At 42.0% G+C, this 17,495-nt stretch overlaps 3 protein-coding genes across 4 annotated transcripts; 1 reads left to right on the top strand and 2 right to left on the bottom strand.

Moving 5' to 3' along the window:
- Nucleotides 1-496: 496 nt before the first annotated feature.
- On the top strand, nt 497-16,378 carry LOC122671789 (histidine-containing phosphotransfer protein 1-like). 2 transcript variants are annotated; one of them, XM_043869225.1, is made up of 2 exons: nt 497-508; nt 15,809-16,378. In XM_043869225.1, exon 2 carries the CDS (start codon nt 15,879-15,881, stop codon nt 16,332-16,334), a length of 456 nt encoding a protein of 151 aa, XP_043725160.1. In that variant the 5' UTR covers nt 497-508; nt 15,809-15,878; the 3' UTR covers nt 16,335-16,378. The 2 variants fall into 2 exon arrangements, with proteins under 2 accessions (XP_043725160.1, XP_043725161.1); XM_043869226.1 differs by lacking the exon at nt 497-508 and adding an exon at nt 11,885-11,902 and having other exon boundaries at nt 15,859-16,378.
- Nucleotides 7,750-9,568, bottom strand: LOC122672320. The gene is made up of 3 exons (XM_043869812.1): nt 8,749-9,568; nt 8,329-8,650; nt 7,750-8,245 (listed from the first exon to the last, which is right to left on the bottom strand). Exons 1-3 carry the CDS (start codon nt 9,566-9,568, stop codon nt 7,750-7,752), a joined length of 1,638 nt encoding a protein of 545 aa, XP_043725747.1.
- LOC122671790 (60S acidic ribosomal protein P2-1-like) lies at nt 12,493-14,468 on the bottom strand. The gene is made up of 3 exons (XM_043869227.1): nt 14,367-14,468; nt 13,301-13,536; nt 12,493-12,642 (listed from the first exon to the last, which is right to left on the bottom strand). Exons 1-3 carry the CDS (start codon nt 14,452-14,454, stop codon nt 12,616-12,618), a joined length of 351 nt encoding a protein of 116 aa, XP_043725162.1. The 5' UTR covers nt 14,455-14,468; the 3' UTR covers nt 12,493-12,615.
- Nucleotides 16,379-17,495: the final 1,117 nt, after the last annotated feature.

Genomic DNA, 17,495 nt, shown 5'->3' with positions numbered 1-17,495 from the left:
AGGCGGGCTTCAACGTCGAGGCTTGTGGCGGGTTCTCTCTCCATCCCTCATGGCACGCCTCCAGTTGGGATCCTCCCGATGTTCTCGGCGTCCCCTCGGCTGCCCGTCTTCCCCGAGTTGGCCAAAAAATATTGATCTTCTAGTGATCGAAGCTATCGGCTCAATCTCTTGCCCTGCCCTAGGGCTCTGACGATGCTCCAGCTCGTCCCGCCGAGCACTCCTATTGGAAAGCAGGGGTGGAGTTTTCTAACCAGGTGGATGAGACGACGCTGCTTGGCTCGGCTCTGTGATAACCAAGATTTTGTTGCAGGTTTCCTTCGACGTGTGCTGGTGCCAAAGGGGGCACAGTTGGGGGTTGGCCCAACAACCCCGCCTGGGCCATCTGACCTATGAACGTACGCAGCATCTCATTAGTGTGGAGCACTTGTAGCTGAAGCTCCATAACTTGTCGATTATTCGTCGGGACCTTCGGATCCAAATTTTTTAGCAAGGGTGGCGGCGGCGGGAGGTTCAACCCATTCGGGTTAGGCTCTGCCTGGGGCCTCCCTTCTACCATCGTGTCTAGTACACTTCCCCCATTTCCACCCTCCGACGGTGGAATCGGGTTGGCAGTGATGCCCGCGCTGCGCTGAGTTCATCCCCCTGGTGGGGGTCTTCCTGCCGCTCCCTGCTGTGACATTTCAGGGGGCGGTAGAGAGTGCCTCGCTTGCCTATCGAGCTGCTGGTCATCCCCACGGGAGGCAGAGTCGTGTTGTCTCAATCTTGTTTGCATGACCATTGTCCTTGTTCTCTCGATTGGCAGAAACGACGGTGGTTAGCTGATGTCGTTCCCACAGATGGCGCCAAATTTGTTCTGTGTGAAAACCTCCGTTGTCTGGTTCGCAGCCTGCAAAAATCGAGTGAGCGTAAGAGAGCCGGTGTGGCTCCGGCCAAGGATTCTCTGATGCTCAAGTCAGGTCTCCAATGCAATAACGTAACAGCTTAATGAAAAGTGAGATGAGCGTTTGAGCTCCATACCTTAGTATTTATAGGATGAGATGAGGCGGTTGGAGGAGTCCTAGTATGGTAAGAGTCCTCTGTTGGTAGGGCTCTTCCACGTGGAGCGGAGTGGAGAGTTATTTTCGGAGTTGGACTCTTAATGAGGTAAGAGTCCTTATTGGAGCATAATTCTGTATTGCGTTGGGATTATGGCTCGATCACACCGTGCTCGGCTAGGGTGGCGAGTGCGTGGTGTCCCAAGTGTCGTGTCCAGCTGGGCTGTCCTCGGACCCTCTTGGTGCTCGGCTCGGGGCTCGCCCTGGAGGGAGCTAGTCTGTGCAGCAAGCCGTTCAGGGTCGGTGTGGCTCGGTGGTCGGCTAGCTTGGTGCTCGGCCGAGGTGGTGATCAGGTTCGGTTGCCTTTCCAGTTAGGGACTGCATCATTTGGCTCGGCTCAGCCCTCAGGGTCAGCTTAGTCCATCCACGTGTCAGTTCCCAAGTGGAGGGTGATTTCACGACGTCTCACCAAGCCTTGACCCAAGTCAACCATCCCAAAGGAAACTGACTGATTAGGTTCAGATTGAAGAATGAGGTTTGATTAATTAATAGGTCGGTTTTGATCCAAGCAACTAGACCAATGGACTTACTAATAAGGATTGAATGTGCAAACTTGATCAATTTCGAATCCTTAAGCTATGGTCAGGAGATTTCCCTTGACCAAGGCCTTCGGATGGTGTCCATAAGGTAAAAAAGAACAATGGGGGACATTAGATCATTCATAAATTGGGGTATATTTTGACAGTAATTGATGGTTTTATGATTCCTTCACCCTACGGAAAAGGAAAACTTTTCCCAAAAAAGAAATTAATCTATAGCAAAAGTTCTCCTTACCCATATGAAAGGAACTTCTCCAGTAACGATGTAATCCTATGATTGCACTTTGGGTTCATCATTAACTCTCATACCCTAATATTCTTGATCACAAATACTCCGGTCATGGTTAAATCATAGGGTATAGATGCATATTGTAATGTGATTCTCCTTTTTCAAGGGTGAAAGAAAACTCGATCCTTTATCTATCCCACACTAGATTATAGGCCATAAATGACTTAACTGGTCAATTAATTGATCTTTATACCCAATATAGCCCGATTGACCAAATATCAATTATAGACCTAGACCAACCAACTGATTAATATAATAAGGTTTTGGTTTGGCCACACTAAGACCCATCTGCCTTGGACTAATAACATCTATTTGCACGCTTAATGTTCTCGTTGTGGTGATATTTTATCATTTTTATTTTTAATTTTTTTCGATAATATTATTATTTTAAAAAGAATAATAAAGTACTGATTACAAATAAATAAAAAAATACATGTCCCCACATTCTCATCTACCTCAAAGTTCCATCGATTGTCTTTACTTGTTTTGCTAAGATACAAGCAAGCCCTACCACATCATTGTCACATAGATTAAAATAAAATTGGGATCCAGATCTTCTACGGTGTGCTGCCCGTAGCGGCCTATGCTGCGCAGACTGGGCCACTCAGACAAGGCGTTTGGAAAGGAGTAAGGTGATCATTGCACGTGCAGCTCAATTTGCGCCGCTTAGGCTGCTATGGGCAGAGTGCCGTAGAAGATCTGAATTGATAAAATTGCACAAAGTTATTACAACCCATCTAAATATCATGCATAATTCTAAGGAAGAGACTTCTCTACTTCCAAGGTGGGCTGTACTTCCATGCGCCCAACTTTGCCCCACATACAAGGCGGCGGAAAGTACCGCCTTGCCCCTACCCGAGCGCCCTGCCCGAGCGAGGGTAAGGCGGTACTTTCTTCCCGCCTTGTATGCTGGGCAAAGTTGGGCGCACGGAAGTACTGCTCGCCTTGGAAGTAGAGGAGTCGGATCCCTATGACCATACCACCTTGTTAGATTTTTTGAATTAATGAGATTGACCTCTTTAAGTTTGACTAAGCCTCTACTTGTTTGTGTCCCAACTTTATGGCTATTACAATCCCTTCAGCAAAAGACCTCTGAGTTCGGCTTCGACTTTGGCCTCAACCTTGTCACCTGCCATACCAAAACCAATTCCGACAAAGGTAAACAGTTTTTTATTTATACCACAACTTTACGGCTAATGTAATCCCTTGAGCAAGACCCCTGGCTTCAGCCTCAACCTCGTCACTTGTCATACTTGAACCAAATCTAGCAAAGGCAAACCATTTTTGATAGACAATAAAGAATGCCCAGACTACCTTATTGTTGAACACACAATGCAGATGATAGTGTTTGTGTGTTGAATGTCATTGTTGTCAACACCGTGCATGTGACATAGTGCATCTTGGTGCAATTCAGTCAACAGTGCTTTGATAGATATGGCAATACATACAATACAGCAGCAGTGAGTACAACACATTTGTCTTCGGTTACAGTTGACAATCATTTGGATACAGTCAATAGTGACAGTCGATAGCATTAGTTGAGAGTTACATTGTATAGTCTTTTGTAGTAATGGTCATTTCAGTTCAGTAGCAGCTTCTAGGCATGTGTGTAGGTACAAAGGACCTCTGACGAAATCGTTCTAAGACGTATGAGCGTAACAGGGAGAGTAGGGATGCAAGGACGCACGTGTGCGAATGACAGGTACTGAAATGCTCAATATCTCGAATCAGGAGAGAGAGCATACACTACACATGAATATGTCAAAAAAAAAAAAAAAAGGAAAAGGCGTTGCCACCTAAAAAGGGTCTAGGACCCAGAAATATATTCTTTGGAGGAAGAAACTATGACTCGCTACGGATAAGGCAAATGGAATGCAACCAAAGAGGCAAGGGTACGTAGGGGTGGGCTGGTCAACACCTATTTTTTGGGGGGTTTTCGAGCGCTGGACCCTCCAGCTCCCGCCACGATTGGAGAAGAGCCAGATCTGTAACAGCCTAAATTATTCAATCCTATATGTAAATCGACTCGAAAGAACATTGACAAGATCTTGAATACCAAACGCAAAGGACGACATCCAAGTAAATTAATGAACATTGATCAGAGACTGGATCTCGATACCCCCATGTGATCAAACCCAATGCCAAATCAGATTTGACAGCAGCAATTCACTCAATAATCAAACCAAAAACAATATTAAGAAGCTCGTCGGAGTTTTGGTCGCGAATCAAAGAGAGAATCTGTGAATATTGGATCGAACTGGGGGGGTGAATTAGTTCCCTTAATTTTTGACGTTTTCTGTAAACAACACAGTCGCTTACAATCTCACCTCGCACCACCAAAATGTAGTCAGGTCTACCAAGACTGTAAACCCACTCTTCTCAAAGGCAAACTCCCAACTCCGAACGAATATTATGAGATCTTCAAGAGAGCGAATCAAGCACTCGAATCCATCGCTAACAACCAAACCGATGTTTTCAGTCGATTTCCTTCGCGCCTCTGCTCTCGAACCACGCCGGAATGGTAGAAGACGACTTCTCCTTGATTTCCTTCTTCTCCAGGGCTCCAGAGATGTGTTTTCGGTCCTCCCAAGTGAATATATATATTATTCCAATAGATACCCTTCGGACCAATAAGAAAGAAGTAAGAAAATGCAAGCCAAAAAATTCACCTCGGGGTTGCCGCCCCCAAACCCCCGCGCCTACGACAAGGATACACCCTGCTGACCAATTGAATACTGTTTTCACCACCACTCCATTGCCAATAATGACAACAGTACCAAGAGCACCAACAACTCCCCCTTTGGAATTGTTGGCAACACAATGAACACACCGACACCACACCTCTCTTCTCCCCCTTTGACAACAAGTACAAAGGGACAGCCACCTAAAACACGCTCCCCCTGGCTGAGATGCCAAAGAAGAACCGCCACTCCCCCTATACAAAGGTCTGATACAAATTGCTAGGCATAACAACACCCAGCTTCTCTCTCAACTTCTCAAATGCCTCTTTGGGAAGAGCCTTCGTAAAGATGTCAGCAACTTGGGGCACAAACTCTAACTGAATGGCTTGCTCAGTCACTTTGTCCTTCAAAAAATGATAACGGATGTCAATATGCTTCATTCTGGAGTGTTGACCTGGGTTCTTGGAGATGTTAATAGCACTCACATTGTCACACATTATAGAGACTGGCGCATCTATCACAACTCTGAAATCAGCCACTTGTCTTTTCATCCATAGCACTTGTGTACAACATGCTGCCGCTGCAATATATTCAGCCTCTGCAGTGGACAAGGACACTGAGTCTTGCTTCTTACTATGCCATGCAACCAAGCTTGAACCAAGATAGAAAGCACCACCACTTGTGCTCTTCCTGTCATCAATGGATCTTGCCCAATCAACATCTGAAAATGATGTTAATGTGAAACTATTAGACTTTGGGTACCAAAGTCCATAGGCAACCGTGCCCTACAAATATCTCAAGATCCTTTTTACAACCATCAAATGAGCTTCCTTTGGGTCAGCCTGAAATCAAGCAACTAAACACACTACCTGTAGAATATCTAGCTTGGATCCTATAAGATAGAGTAACCCTCCTACCATTGACTGATACATAGTCTAGTCAACTCCTAAAGACTCATCCAACTTGCTCAGTTTACATCCAACTGCCATGGTGTTCCAACTGGTTTGCTATCATTCATTCCAATTTTTTTCAACAACTCCTTTGTGTATCTGGATTGGGAAATAAAAATACCATTCTGCCTCTGATACACATGCAAGCCAAGAAAGTAAGTCAGCTCACCAAGCATAAACATCTCAAACTCTGACTTCATCTTCTCTGCGAAGCTCTTACATACATCTTCAAAGTTACCTCCAAATATAATGTCGTCCACATAGACAACAACTATCAACTGACTATTACCTTCTATAGTCACATAAAGATTGTCATCCACTATACCCTTCTGTAGATCCAACTAACACAAATAGCTGTCCAGCCTGGAATACCAAGCTCTAGGTGTCTGTTTCAAGCCATATAATGCATTCTTTAGTCGACATAAAAGATCTGGATCCTCTCCCAATTGAAAACCATCAGGCTGCTCTATATACACCTCTTCCTCAAGATACCCATTAAGGAATGCAAACTTCACATCCATCTGGTATACTTTAAAACCTCTATACACTGCCAATGCCAGAAACATATGAATGGATTCCAACCGAGCAACTGGAGTGAAGGTCTCTTCAAAATCAATCCCTTCAACCTAAGAGTACCCTTTGCACACTAATCTAGCCTTGTTCCTTACCACCTGACCGTGTTGATTCAACTTGTTTTTGAACACCCATTTGGTGCCTATTACATTCTTGTTCACTGGCTTTGGTACCAACTCCCAGCCTCATTCTTTTCAATTTGATCCAACTCTTCATTCATGGATTGAACCTAATTATCATCTGTAATTGCTTCTGCAACTGTCTTTGGCTCTACCTTAGATAGTAAAGAGAACACTTGTTTTGGTTTCCTTGCTGTCCTTGTTTGAATGTCAACATTTGGGTCTCCAATTATTTGTTGAGGTGGATGAATCTTCTATATATGAGTATCCCTAGGTCTACCATCCTTTTTAACCTCTGTTACAACCTCATCAACTTCGGTGTTCTTCTCTGACAGTTGCTCCACATCAACAATCTCATCATCATCATCATCAAAGTCCTCATAGTACTGGCCATTAGAATTTGAGTTTTTCACTGTGGGAAGTTGTTCATCAACTTTAACATCTGAGCTCTCCACCACTTTACCCAATCTCTTGTTGAAGCACCTATAAGCTTTGCTTTTAGTGGAATACCCCAGAATATTCCCTCATCTGACCTTTCATCAAGGTTACCCAAGTTTTCATCCTTTTGCTTGATGCAGCATTTTGAACCAAATACTCTCAAATATTTGATTGTAGCCTTTCTTTCAAACCGGAGCTCATATGGGGTCATGGACTCATTCGGATTCAACATGCACATGTTTTGAATATGTACTGCTGCCTATACAGCCTCCTTCCAAAATTTCTTAGACACATTGTGCTCACTAAGCATGGTTCTTGCCATTTCTTGGACGGTCCGGTTCTTCCTCTCAACTACTCCATTCTGATGTGGAGTCCTGGCTGCACTATGCTGCATCTGAATTCCATGATCATTGCAAAATCTAGCAAAGAGATTGCAAGTGAATTCTTTGCCTTGGTCAGATCGGAGACACTTTATCCTTCTTCCTGTCTGGTTCTCAACCCTTTCCTTGTAAATTTTAAAACATTCTAATGCCTCTGTCTTGTCTTTCAAAAACATAACACATGTCATTCTTGAGAAATCATCAATAAACAAAATGAAGTACCTTTCTCCACCAGTAGATTCATTTCTCATGGGCCCACAAAGATCTATATGCACCAAATCAAGTAGCTCTCTACTATTGTGCTCCTTTGCTTTGTAAGAGGCTCTGGTTTGCATTCCTTTCTGACATGAGCCACATACATGATCATTGGGGACAGTGATCTTGAGAAGATTTCTTACCGCCTTCTTCTTGCTGATTTTGGCAAGATTTCTGAAATTTATATGACCCATCTTCTTGTGCCATAACCAACTCTCATCTGCTTGACTCATCGAGCAGCTGGGTTCACTTTCTTCTGATAGAGTATACAAATTTCCAGCTGTTCTAGTGCCTCTAGCCACTGTTTTTCCATTGTTGACCGTTCTAATAACACAACCATCTTTGGAGAAGACCACTTCGTTTCCCTTTTCACATATTTGGTTTACTGAAAGTAGATTGTGTTTTGGCCCATTCACATACCAAACATCATGTCACTCAATCTTTCCACTGTTCAACTTAACTGTGCCTTTGCCTTCAATCTTCGCTCCTCCATTATTTCCAAACCTCACATTGCCACCATCAATAGATTTCAGTTTTAGAAATCTGCCTTTGTCTCCAGACATGTGGTTGCTACATCCACTATCTAAGATCCATGGCTTGGTCTTCGCATTAGCTTTGAAAGCAGCCTGCACTACAAGTGCCTTGTCACCTTCAGCACTGCTCTCCTTTTTCTTCTCTACCCACACGGCTTTTTCAACAACAATGATAGGCTCTCTTGCTTTTCTTTGCTTTGACTCTGCTTGAGCATTTTGTTTTTGTCCTCTTTCAGTTTGTCTTTGTGATGGTAGGACAGCCCTACACCCCACAGCTATATGACCTGTCCTTTGACACCTGTAGCACACAACTTCCTCTTCTTCAGCCAATGAAGCAAACCTATTGAAAGTAACTGTATTAGTAGACTTGGTCCTCTTCTTACATTCTACAATCCTATGGCCATAAGCATTGCACCCATAGCAATATCCATAAAACCTTTGTTTCTTCCAATAGCTCCTTGACATATTGTAGCCAACAGATTTAAAGCCTTCATTGCCAACTCTCTTTTTATACCCTTGTTGTTCTTGGACTTCTGCTGTTTTTTAGTCTGGATTTGCTTCCCAGATGATGATTCTGGTTCATCCACCTTGGCCTTGCCTTTTTCAGCTTCATTAAATTGACAATTCCTTGTCCTGTGCCCATAAGCACCACAGATCTCATAGTAGCCTAAGAAATGAGGTTTGAACCTTTGAGTTACATTTGTTGTAAAGGTCTTTTCAAACTCCCCCTCAGTTTGTGCATCTTCTTTGTCTGTAATTGTATCCTTTGTGCTTGTAATGATTGATTTTGGTTCTTTCACTTAAGATGTCAATATGGATATAGGCTCATTGCTACTGGACTCTTTGTTATTCTTGAGTTCATCAAGCTCACTTTGCAAAGACTGTACCCTTTTTAACAGTTCCTCACATTCTTTGTCTTTGTCTCAAGATTAAGGCTGATGTTATTGAAATCTTTCAGTTCCTCCATTGTGGCCTTCAGTTCCTCTACAATTTTCTCCTTCTCTTTTAACTGGTTGTGTAGAGAATTGCACTTTTGTAGAGCAACTTTCAGATTAGATAGAGCTCCAAATAGCTTGGCTTCTAAATCAAACTGCTCCTCTGTTATATCCACTTCACCATCATTTCCTTTACTGTTTTTCTCCTTGAAGGCCACAAACAAGGTTTCAGAATATTTAGTATTTGATTGATCTTCTTCAGATGATTCATCAGAGGAGGCTTTCTTCTTTGAAATCAAGCCCTTTTTCTTGTAGTTATTCTTTTTGGGAACAAATTTCTTCTTCCCTTTCTTGTATTTGCTTTCCCCTGCATCTTCATCATCAGAGTCAGAATCTTGATTCTTCTTTGGACACTTGGAGGCAAAGTGTCCTGGCTGACCACAGTCGAAGCATCTTAGAGGCAACTTTCCTTTGAATTTGTTATTGTCCTTTTTGAGTCTTCTGGCAAGATAGGCAATCAGTTCATCATCAGAATCTTCTTCTTCAATATTGTCTTCATCAATCTTCATCTTTCTCATAGCCTTGAAGGCTGTTTCCTTCTCTTTGATTGCAGGATCAACCATTCTCATCTCATAGGCAGTTAGAGTCCCATGTAGCTCATCTAGGCTCAGCTTGTTCAAATCCTTTGACTCTTCAATTGCAGAGACCTTGGCATTGTAAAGTCTTGGTAAAGATCTCAAAATCTTTTTAATAGCAACAGAATCCTTCAGTTCTTCACCCATACCTCGCATAGAATTAACTGTCTCACTGACACAACCCACGAACTACTCGATAGATTCATCTTCTGTCATCTTCAGATTTTCAAACACTGTTCTGTAATGCTATAGCTTCACTTCCTTGATCTTCTCATCACCTTCATGGAAACTAACAAGTTTATCCTAGATTTCTTTAGTTGTAGTGCAACTAGACACTAGTTGCTTCAGTGCTGGCTATGGAACCCAATAGGGCATTAATTGCCTTAGCTTCATTCTCCAATTTCTTCACTTCCCTATCATCGGTCAAGTCTGTCTCTGAAGGTGTGTAACCATTCTTTACTGAAATCCATACTCCATATCCCAATGGCTTGAGATAGATTTCTATTTTGGTCTTCCAAAGTTTAAAATTTGTACCATCAAAGTAAGATATTTTGGTTGCCATACCGCTACTCTTACTGGATGCCATCTCTCAGTTAACCGCAGATAACCCCGAAGCTGCTAAACTTCAATCCTAGGGAACCGAGCTCTAATACCAATTGTGAATACTGGATCGAACTGAGAAGGGGGGGAAGAATTAGCTCCCTTAATTTTTGACGTTTTCTGCAAACAACACAGTCACTTACAGCCTCACCTTGCACCACCAGAATGTGGCCAGATCTACCAAGACTGCAAACCCACTCTTCTCAAAGGCAAACTCCCAACTCCGAATGAATGCTATGAGATCTTCAATAGAACGAATCAAGCACTCGAATCCATCGCCAACAACCAAACTGATGTTTTCAGTCCATTTCCTTCGCGCCTCTGCTCTCGAACCACACCAGAATGGTAGAAGACGACTTCTCCTCGATTTCCTTCTTCTCTAGGGCTCTAGAGATGCGTTTTCAGTCCTCCCAAGTGAATATATATATATTATTCCAATAGATACCCTTAGGACCAATAAGAAAGAAGTAAGAAAACGCAAGCCCAAAAATTCGCCTCAGGGCCTGCCACCCCCGAACCCCCATGAGACCATCGAGGGCTCTGCCTCCGAACCCCCACGCCTATGGTGGTGATACACCTTGCTGACCAACTGAATACTATCTTCACAACCACATCATTGCCAAATCCTTTGTTGCCAACAATGACAATACTGCCAAGAGCACCAACAGAATCCACTATATATCTCAGGGATCAGTGTTGCTTAGAGCTTGGTGAAGTGAGAAGCTTCATCAAGGTTTGAACGAGATGGGGAAAGGAAATTGAGAAGAAGAGAAAGGAAAGAGGAGCCATGACCGGGGCTCACCGGGAGGAGTAGGGGTTGCTGAGCTGTGGTGGTGGTTTTGGCAATCTCTAGTAGAAGATGAGTTTAGGGGAGGAGAGATGGGTTAGGGTTCGTACAACCCTAAATCCTTAAGTAATTGATAAAATATTGATTACAAAACAATCTAACTAATTAACATGCTAATCTAGCTAACCCATATAATAACTAACTTAATCTAGCACATACAAAGCATTAAATAATTGAGTAAACTAAGCTTGAACTATTTACCAACAAAAAAACTAAGCTTAAATTAATTAAGAGTAGAAAAAATTTCTTAATCTACTGCTAGAGTAGGATTAGTAGGAGAGGACTCCGAATGGCTAAAACGGTTAACAAGAAAAACAACTGCGTAGTGCAGTTGGTGAGCTTTGGTGCGCTTCATGCCCATGCTCACTAGGAGGTCTCGAGTTCGAGTTTCTTAACTGTTACTTTCCCCCTCCCTATTCCCCCCCCCCAAGAAAAATATATAAAAAAGCTCCTGATTCCAAAAACGGCTAAGAAGGTTGGGGATGAGAAATTGAAGCAATCGGAGGAGTCACTCAGAAAAGTTATGTACCTCAACTGCTAGGGTCACAACTAAAATTCGATAGAACCCTCCCTTTTTTCCCTCTTTCTTCTTTCGATCAAGGATTCCTTCATCCTCCTTTTGGTACTAATTCTGTTACCAATACTTGAAATAGACTTTGGATCTAAATTACTAGTTCTGAATCTTTACAGAGATGCAAGTCCCTCCGGATTTCTTGGAGCTTCCAATTATTGGGATGCTTTACGCAATTTTATTGAGTTCATTTAAAAGTCAAGAAGTTTTTAAACAAAAAAGATTGAAGAGAAGGTTTTATTTGCTTTCCTGAAAATTAAGTTCAGAAGCCTAGGTTTCATTTACTGGAACATTAATCCTTTGAACCAAGTGGTGTTACAAGGGGTGGGCGGTGTTTTAAGTGGGTTTTGAACAACAAAGGAATTCGACAGGTTGCCTTCTTCAAAAGTCCATTATACAAAGTTTCCACCGACGCTTGTTGTCGTCGTCTCCGACAGTTGAGAGAGAGAGAGAGAGAGAGAGAGTGTGTGTGGGTAACTCAAGTTAGATTAGGGTTGGGTGGGTGAAAGCCATAACTCAAATCTAACCATAAGATTTAAATATGCCATGTGTCGACAATCTAAGGGGGAAATTGACAAAAATAGAAGATGTAAGAAATGGATCAGTGGCATCTTTTTATCTTTTCAAGTGTTGGGTAGACAGTTGGAATCTCAAGTGTAGTGCACTGGTCAGTGCACTGCACTTGAGAGGATGACCAGTGTACTACACTAGAGAGGATAAAATTCCTCTTCATAACACTCAAATGACTCAACCTCAAAGAGAGAAACTCCCTGCCTAGCCCAAGCAGATCGATTTTCTGTAAAGGGAAGTTGGATTTTGAAAACCAAACAATTCCTGTAATCGAAATACCACCAGAACAATTTTGTTAGTTTTTTGGATATGATCGACTGTATCAGCCAATCAGCCCAACAATTTCATGGATTTACTAGTGTAAAAAATAAGAGATCTAAAAAACAATTTTATGGATTTTCATTTAAAGAAACATAGGAATTCAAGTTAAGGAAATCAACCTAATGAATACATCGAACAACATTTTCTCCCAATCATATCTTTCTACCTAACAGGAAAAGAACAAATACCCTCCAAAATTCTCATAAATTAACCCTCCACTGACCAAAACTTCACTAGAAAATGGGAAGAAATGGCTTCGTGCTCAAGGACCAGAATCAGAATCCCTTAGTCGAAAAGACTAAAGCCCATGTCCTGTAACAAGTTAAACAGAAAGAAGACAACATCAATGGAAGATGACAATCTAAAAGCAATAACCTGATTCACAAACTAAAATGAAGAAGAAAGTTTAACAGAGGTAGATTTGTTCTCTAGCAGAATAGGTTTTAAATCTAACAAAGTAATGTTGTATTATAAAAATAAATGTGAGGGAATACGCAAACGTATCCCTGTTATCATTTGATTCACAAACTAACATGAAGAAGAAAGTTACCAGATGTAGGTGTGTTCTCTAGCAGAACGGGGTTTTAAACCTAATAAAATAATGTGGTAATATATAAACAAAGGGGTTATGTTCTCTGTGCCGCAGTGCAGCCTGCACTCAGACACATGGGCTGGGTATTCCTGCCATTCAAGGGGTTGGGGGAGGGAGGGGGCAGGGAACAGGGTAATCATTTTGCCCACCCCCATGTGTCTGCGTGCAGCCTGCGCCCGGCACTGAGAACATTTGGCCATAAACAAATGTGAGGAAATAAGCAAATATATCCTGGTGATCATTTAGTATTGAAGGTCAGTTCAATGAGTTGCACTGAATAGACACTTGATACTGCCAAATTAGGCAAGCTCTGGGTAGTAGGGGTAGTGAAATTGAATTATTCTAATTCAGAATAGATTTAAGGTAAGAAAATATTACATCATCTGACTCCTCTTTCTCTTCCACCTTCTCTTCTTTCTTTGGCTCATCTGCAGCAGGTGCTGCACCACCACCTCCGCCGCCACCAGTACTTGCAGCCACTGCAATGGCACCACCACCACCAGAAGGCACAGAAGCTAACTTTTCCCTTCCAGATGCAATCAACTCTGTAATATCTTCACCCTTAACTTCAGAGAGCAGCAGCTCAATTCTATCATCTTCAGCATCAGCCCCAACTGCAAATTCCAAATAACGGTTGCCATTGTCAAATTAATCTTAATGAATGCTGTTTAGTATGAAAAACATGACAAAATCAATTCCCAAGCATTTGGTTCATTAAGGAATCTGAATTGTGGTTTTCCAATTTACAAGTTGAAGAATTAAACAAGTCAGTGTGATACCATTGAACTTCCCAAATCAGGATTTTTTTAAATGTTCAAAAAAAGGCCAAAAATCTTCATAGACTACTCATCAGTATCAAAGTAACTGACCAATGCAGAACAGATTTAATTCTTTAATAAAACTACATCTATAAAATTTGAATTCATTACAAACTGTCAGACATAACATTCTAGCCCACAGAGGCCTCTGTTGATTGCATATAAACAACTAAGAGACCAAAGGCAGAGTTTAGCTAATGAAAATGCCTCTTCTGGTACTAAAGAGCCAGCCCTTCCCCTTTCTTGCCAAACCTTTGGGGTTAACGGATCTGCGTCGTTTCTTAGGTGAGACACTAAATATCAAAGAAATCCGAATGAATGGTAAATGAAGCCTAGCAAAACCCATGAAATCCCAAACACGAAGAAAACATAAAAGACAGAATTTTTTTGGGGGGAGGGGGGGATTGACAAAGAAAATATTTAACAAACATATAATAGGAAAAAAAAAAAAAAAAACCTAATTATCAATAGATGCGATAGATTTTTCTTGTGTGCTAGTTCATAACTTCATTCACAATATTAATCGGAAACAAAGAAAAATTAGACAATAATAACTTGAATTGTAACAGTCCCAAAACAATTGAATCACTAGCGAAAAAGGAGAAAAATCAATAACACTGAAATACCTGATCCAAGAATGTTCTTCAAATCATCTGCAGAAGGGCTGGTGTTTCCGCCCAGAACAGCGAGCAAGTAGGCAGCGATAACCTTCATCTTTGCTCCAAAAACCCTTTTTTTTTTGGGGTAAGAACTGCTCAGAAAACTGAGATGAGTCGTCACACAGAGAGATGTGCAAATGTGGCGCAAGTCTGCAACTTCCGTTTCTCTCTGCTAATTCTAGGGTTTTTTTTTTTTTGTGGTGGAGAAGCATAAAAGTATATTACTAATTAGCTAATATTTGTACAATAGTATCTGAGCAGTCCGTAGAGAACCTATTGGTTCTAGCATCCTTAGCCAAGACATCCACAGTTCAAAGCAGACCTGTGTTTCTTAATAATTTGGGTTTTTTACAATTACCACTCTCAAATTTTTCATATCTACTATTATCCCCCCAAAATCTTTCAAACAACTCTTATCCTCTCCTGTTGCATACTAATGACAAAATGACCCCCATCGTTACACAGACCCATAACGGAGGGGGTTAGTAGTGATATTGTACTATTGTCACAAATTTTATATGACCAAAATACCCTTCGTCCAAACCCTTCCTCTTCACTTCCTCTCTTCACTTCATCACTTGCAGCAACCGGAGGAACAAGAACATCGTCGGCTTCCTTCTCCGGCAACCACCTCTTCATCACTTCCTCTTCACTTTCAAGTTGTTTGAAAGATGAGATGCCCGTTGGGTATATTCAGATTCCTGTGGGAGTCGCATGCCCTCTGTTGCTTGACGAAAGGGAGTTTACGGTGCCTATGGCCACCACGGAGGGTTGCTTGGTGGCTAGTACTAACAGGGGTTGTAAGGCCATTTATGCATCTGGTGGTGCCACCAGCGTGTTACTTAGAGATGCGATGACTAGGGCGCCGGTTGTGAGGTTCAACTCCGCGAAATGTGCTGCAGAGTTGAAATTCTATGTAGAAAATCCTGCCAATTTCGAGACTTTGGAGGTCATTTTCAACAAGTTCGTTCATTTTTTAACTTCTCTATTCGATTTTGGATTGTTCCTTTATCTTTAAACTTTCTACTTACAAATTTTAGATGTCATTTTGTATTAATATGTTCGTCTTTGTTTGCTTTTCTTCTATTCTTTATCCTGTTTTCCAGTGAAAGAGGGAAAACCTTTATTGAGAAATGTTCAACCTTTTCTCTCTAATTTGTTGATTTGGTCTTGTTTTCATTACATTTAGAAATATAACACACAATGGTTGGCTTTGATTTCTTCCTGTATGTTGGGTCTTACATGCCCATTTGGTTCGAGTTCATTTGGAAATTAGGGTTCTGAGTTCGCATGAGATGGTTGAGGCGAAGGTGTCCGGTGAGTCCAACAATGGTGAGATCGGGGTTTTGTTTCCTTCTTTTCTCATTTCCATCCTCTTTTATATAAGATTTGCAAACTCAAAGGGGTAGCTTAGTTTGGTGAGACCGTGAGAGCAAGGCAGTCTAAGAGGAGAGGGGAGAGAGGATTGAGGAGTCACGCATGGATGTGGATCAGATGCAAAGACGGTTTGCTGATTACACTGCATCCTTGTTTCGTGAGGGATTTTTGGATGTTCAATTCACTCAGCTTCAGCAACTGCAAGACGAAAGCAACCCCGATTTCGTTGTCGAAGTTGTCTCTCTCTTCTTTGAAGATTCTGAGAGGCTTCTCAACGATTTGGGCAAAGCTCTTGATCAGCAGATTGTAGATTTCAAGAAGGTGGATGCCCATGTTCACCAGCTGAAGGGTAGCAGCTCCAACATGGGTGCACAGAGGGTTAAAAATGCCTGCATTGCGTTTCGTAACTTTGGTGAGATGCAGAACTCAAAAGGGTGTCTCAGATGTCTGCAACAGGTGAAACAGGAGTACTTCCTTGTGAAGAACAAGCATGAATCTCTATTCAGGCTGGAGCAACAGATCCTGGCTGCTGGTGGGTCAATTCCAATGATGGAATAAGTAGTAGTGTGAGGTTAATAGTTGTCCACTTAAGCAGAGAACAAGAGAGTGAAGAAAAAAAGGAATGAGTGTGAGAGTTTATATGCATAGATGGTCGCTACCGGAGCAAGAGGTGTTCGCCAGAGAAAGAAGTCGTCACGGAACAAGGAGGTGCTCGCCGCAGAAGGAAGCCGACGATGTTCTTGTTCCTCCGGTTTGCTGCAAGTGAAGTGAAGAGAGGAAGTGAAGAGGAAGGGTTTGAACGAAGGGTATTTTGGTCATATAAAATTCACGACAATAGCACAATATCACTACTAACCCTCTCCATTACGGGTCTATAACGGTGGGGGTCATTTTGTCATTAGTATGCAACTGAGGAGGGTAACAGTTGTTTGAAAGTTTTTTGGGGGATAATAGTAGATATGAAAGATTTGGGGGTGGTAATTGTAAAAAACCCTAATAATTTTTACAGACTGGGAAGAAAGGGTGTGGGAGATAGGGGTGTCAATTCTAGGCCCAGCCCGCCAGTCCCGACCGAGCCCGCCCCGGTTAAAGCCTGGCCCGGCCCGGCCCAATTACTAAACGTGTCGGGCTTAAGCCCGACATGTTTAGTAATCGGGCGGTCCCGGTGTGGGGTCCTAGCCCGTCGGGCGTCCGACCAAACCGACCGATTCCAGGCCCGACCAAGACCGCTCTGTTGCAACCCGACCCAGCCCGACCCTTTAACTTATAAACTTCCCCTCCCCTACCCTCCAAAATTCCTTTTTTTTGTTTGTTTTTTTGTTGGTCTTTTACATTTATTGGTTAGATTTAGATACACTTAACGTAGGTGAGATGAGGCTTAGTTTTAGTTTTTAGATCTTATTTTGTTAGATGTGCTTCTATTTAGTATTGTGTTGTTATTTTTTTATTACCCTCTACTTAATTTGTTAGAAGTGTTTCTATTCAGTGTTGTGCTGTTATTATTTTTCCCTCTACTTTCTTTGTTAGATGTGCTTTTATTCGGTGTTCTACTACTATTTTAGTTGGGATAAGTTTTATTTGATTTTGAGTTGAGGTGTATAGTGAATGCCCAACGGTGTGATGGTTTGAACTTAAAATTTTGGTTGCATGTCAATTAGTAAGCCCACATCGTTTAGAGACCGTTTAGAGTTAAACGGTTCATTAGCCCGTTTTAAACCC

This window comes from Telopea speciosissima, chromosome 8 (genome assembly GCF_018873765.1).
Source record: "Telopea speciosissima isolate NSW1024214 ecotype Mountain lineage chromosome 8, Tspe_v1, whole genome shotgun sequence".
NCBI lineage: Eukaryota > Viridiplantae > Streptophyta > Magnoliopsida > Proteales > Proteaceae > Telopea > Telopea speciosissima.
This window is presented reverse-complemented; position numbering and strand designations above follow the sequence as displayed.

Excerpts from the sequence above, each read along its gene's own strand:
- LOC122671790 (XM_043869227.1), bottom strand. The coding sequence starts at position 14,454 with ATGAAGGTTATCGCTGCCTACTTGCTCGCTGTTCTGGGCGGAAACACC. Across the intron at positions 13,537-14,366 it reads GAAGAACATTCTTGGATCAG|TTGGGGCTGATGCTGAAGAT; the intron begins GTATTTCAGTGT and ends TGGAATTTGCAG. Across the intron at positions 12,643-13,300 it reads AGAAAGAGGAGTCAGATGAT|GACATGGGCTTTAGTCTTTT; the intron begins GTAATATTTTCT and ends AACTTGTTACAG.
- LOC122672320 (XM_043869812.1), bottom strand. The coding sequence starts at position 9,568 with ATGGGTGAAGAACTGAAGGATTCTGTTGCTATTAAAAAGATTTTGAGA. Across the intron at positions 8,651-8,748 it reads GACAAAGAATGTGAGGAACT|TGAAAGAACCAAAATCAATC; the intron begins GTTAAAAAGGGT and ends TGACATCTTAAG. Across the intron at positions 8,246-8,328 it reads GCAATGAAGGCTTTAAATCT|GATTGTAGAATGTAAGAAGA; the intron begins GTTGGCTACAAT and ends TTATGGCCATAG.
- LOC122671789 (XM_043869225.1), top strand. The coding sequence starts at position 15,879 with ATGGATGTGGATCAGATGCAAAGACGGTTTGCTGATTACACTGCATCC.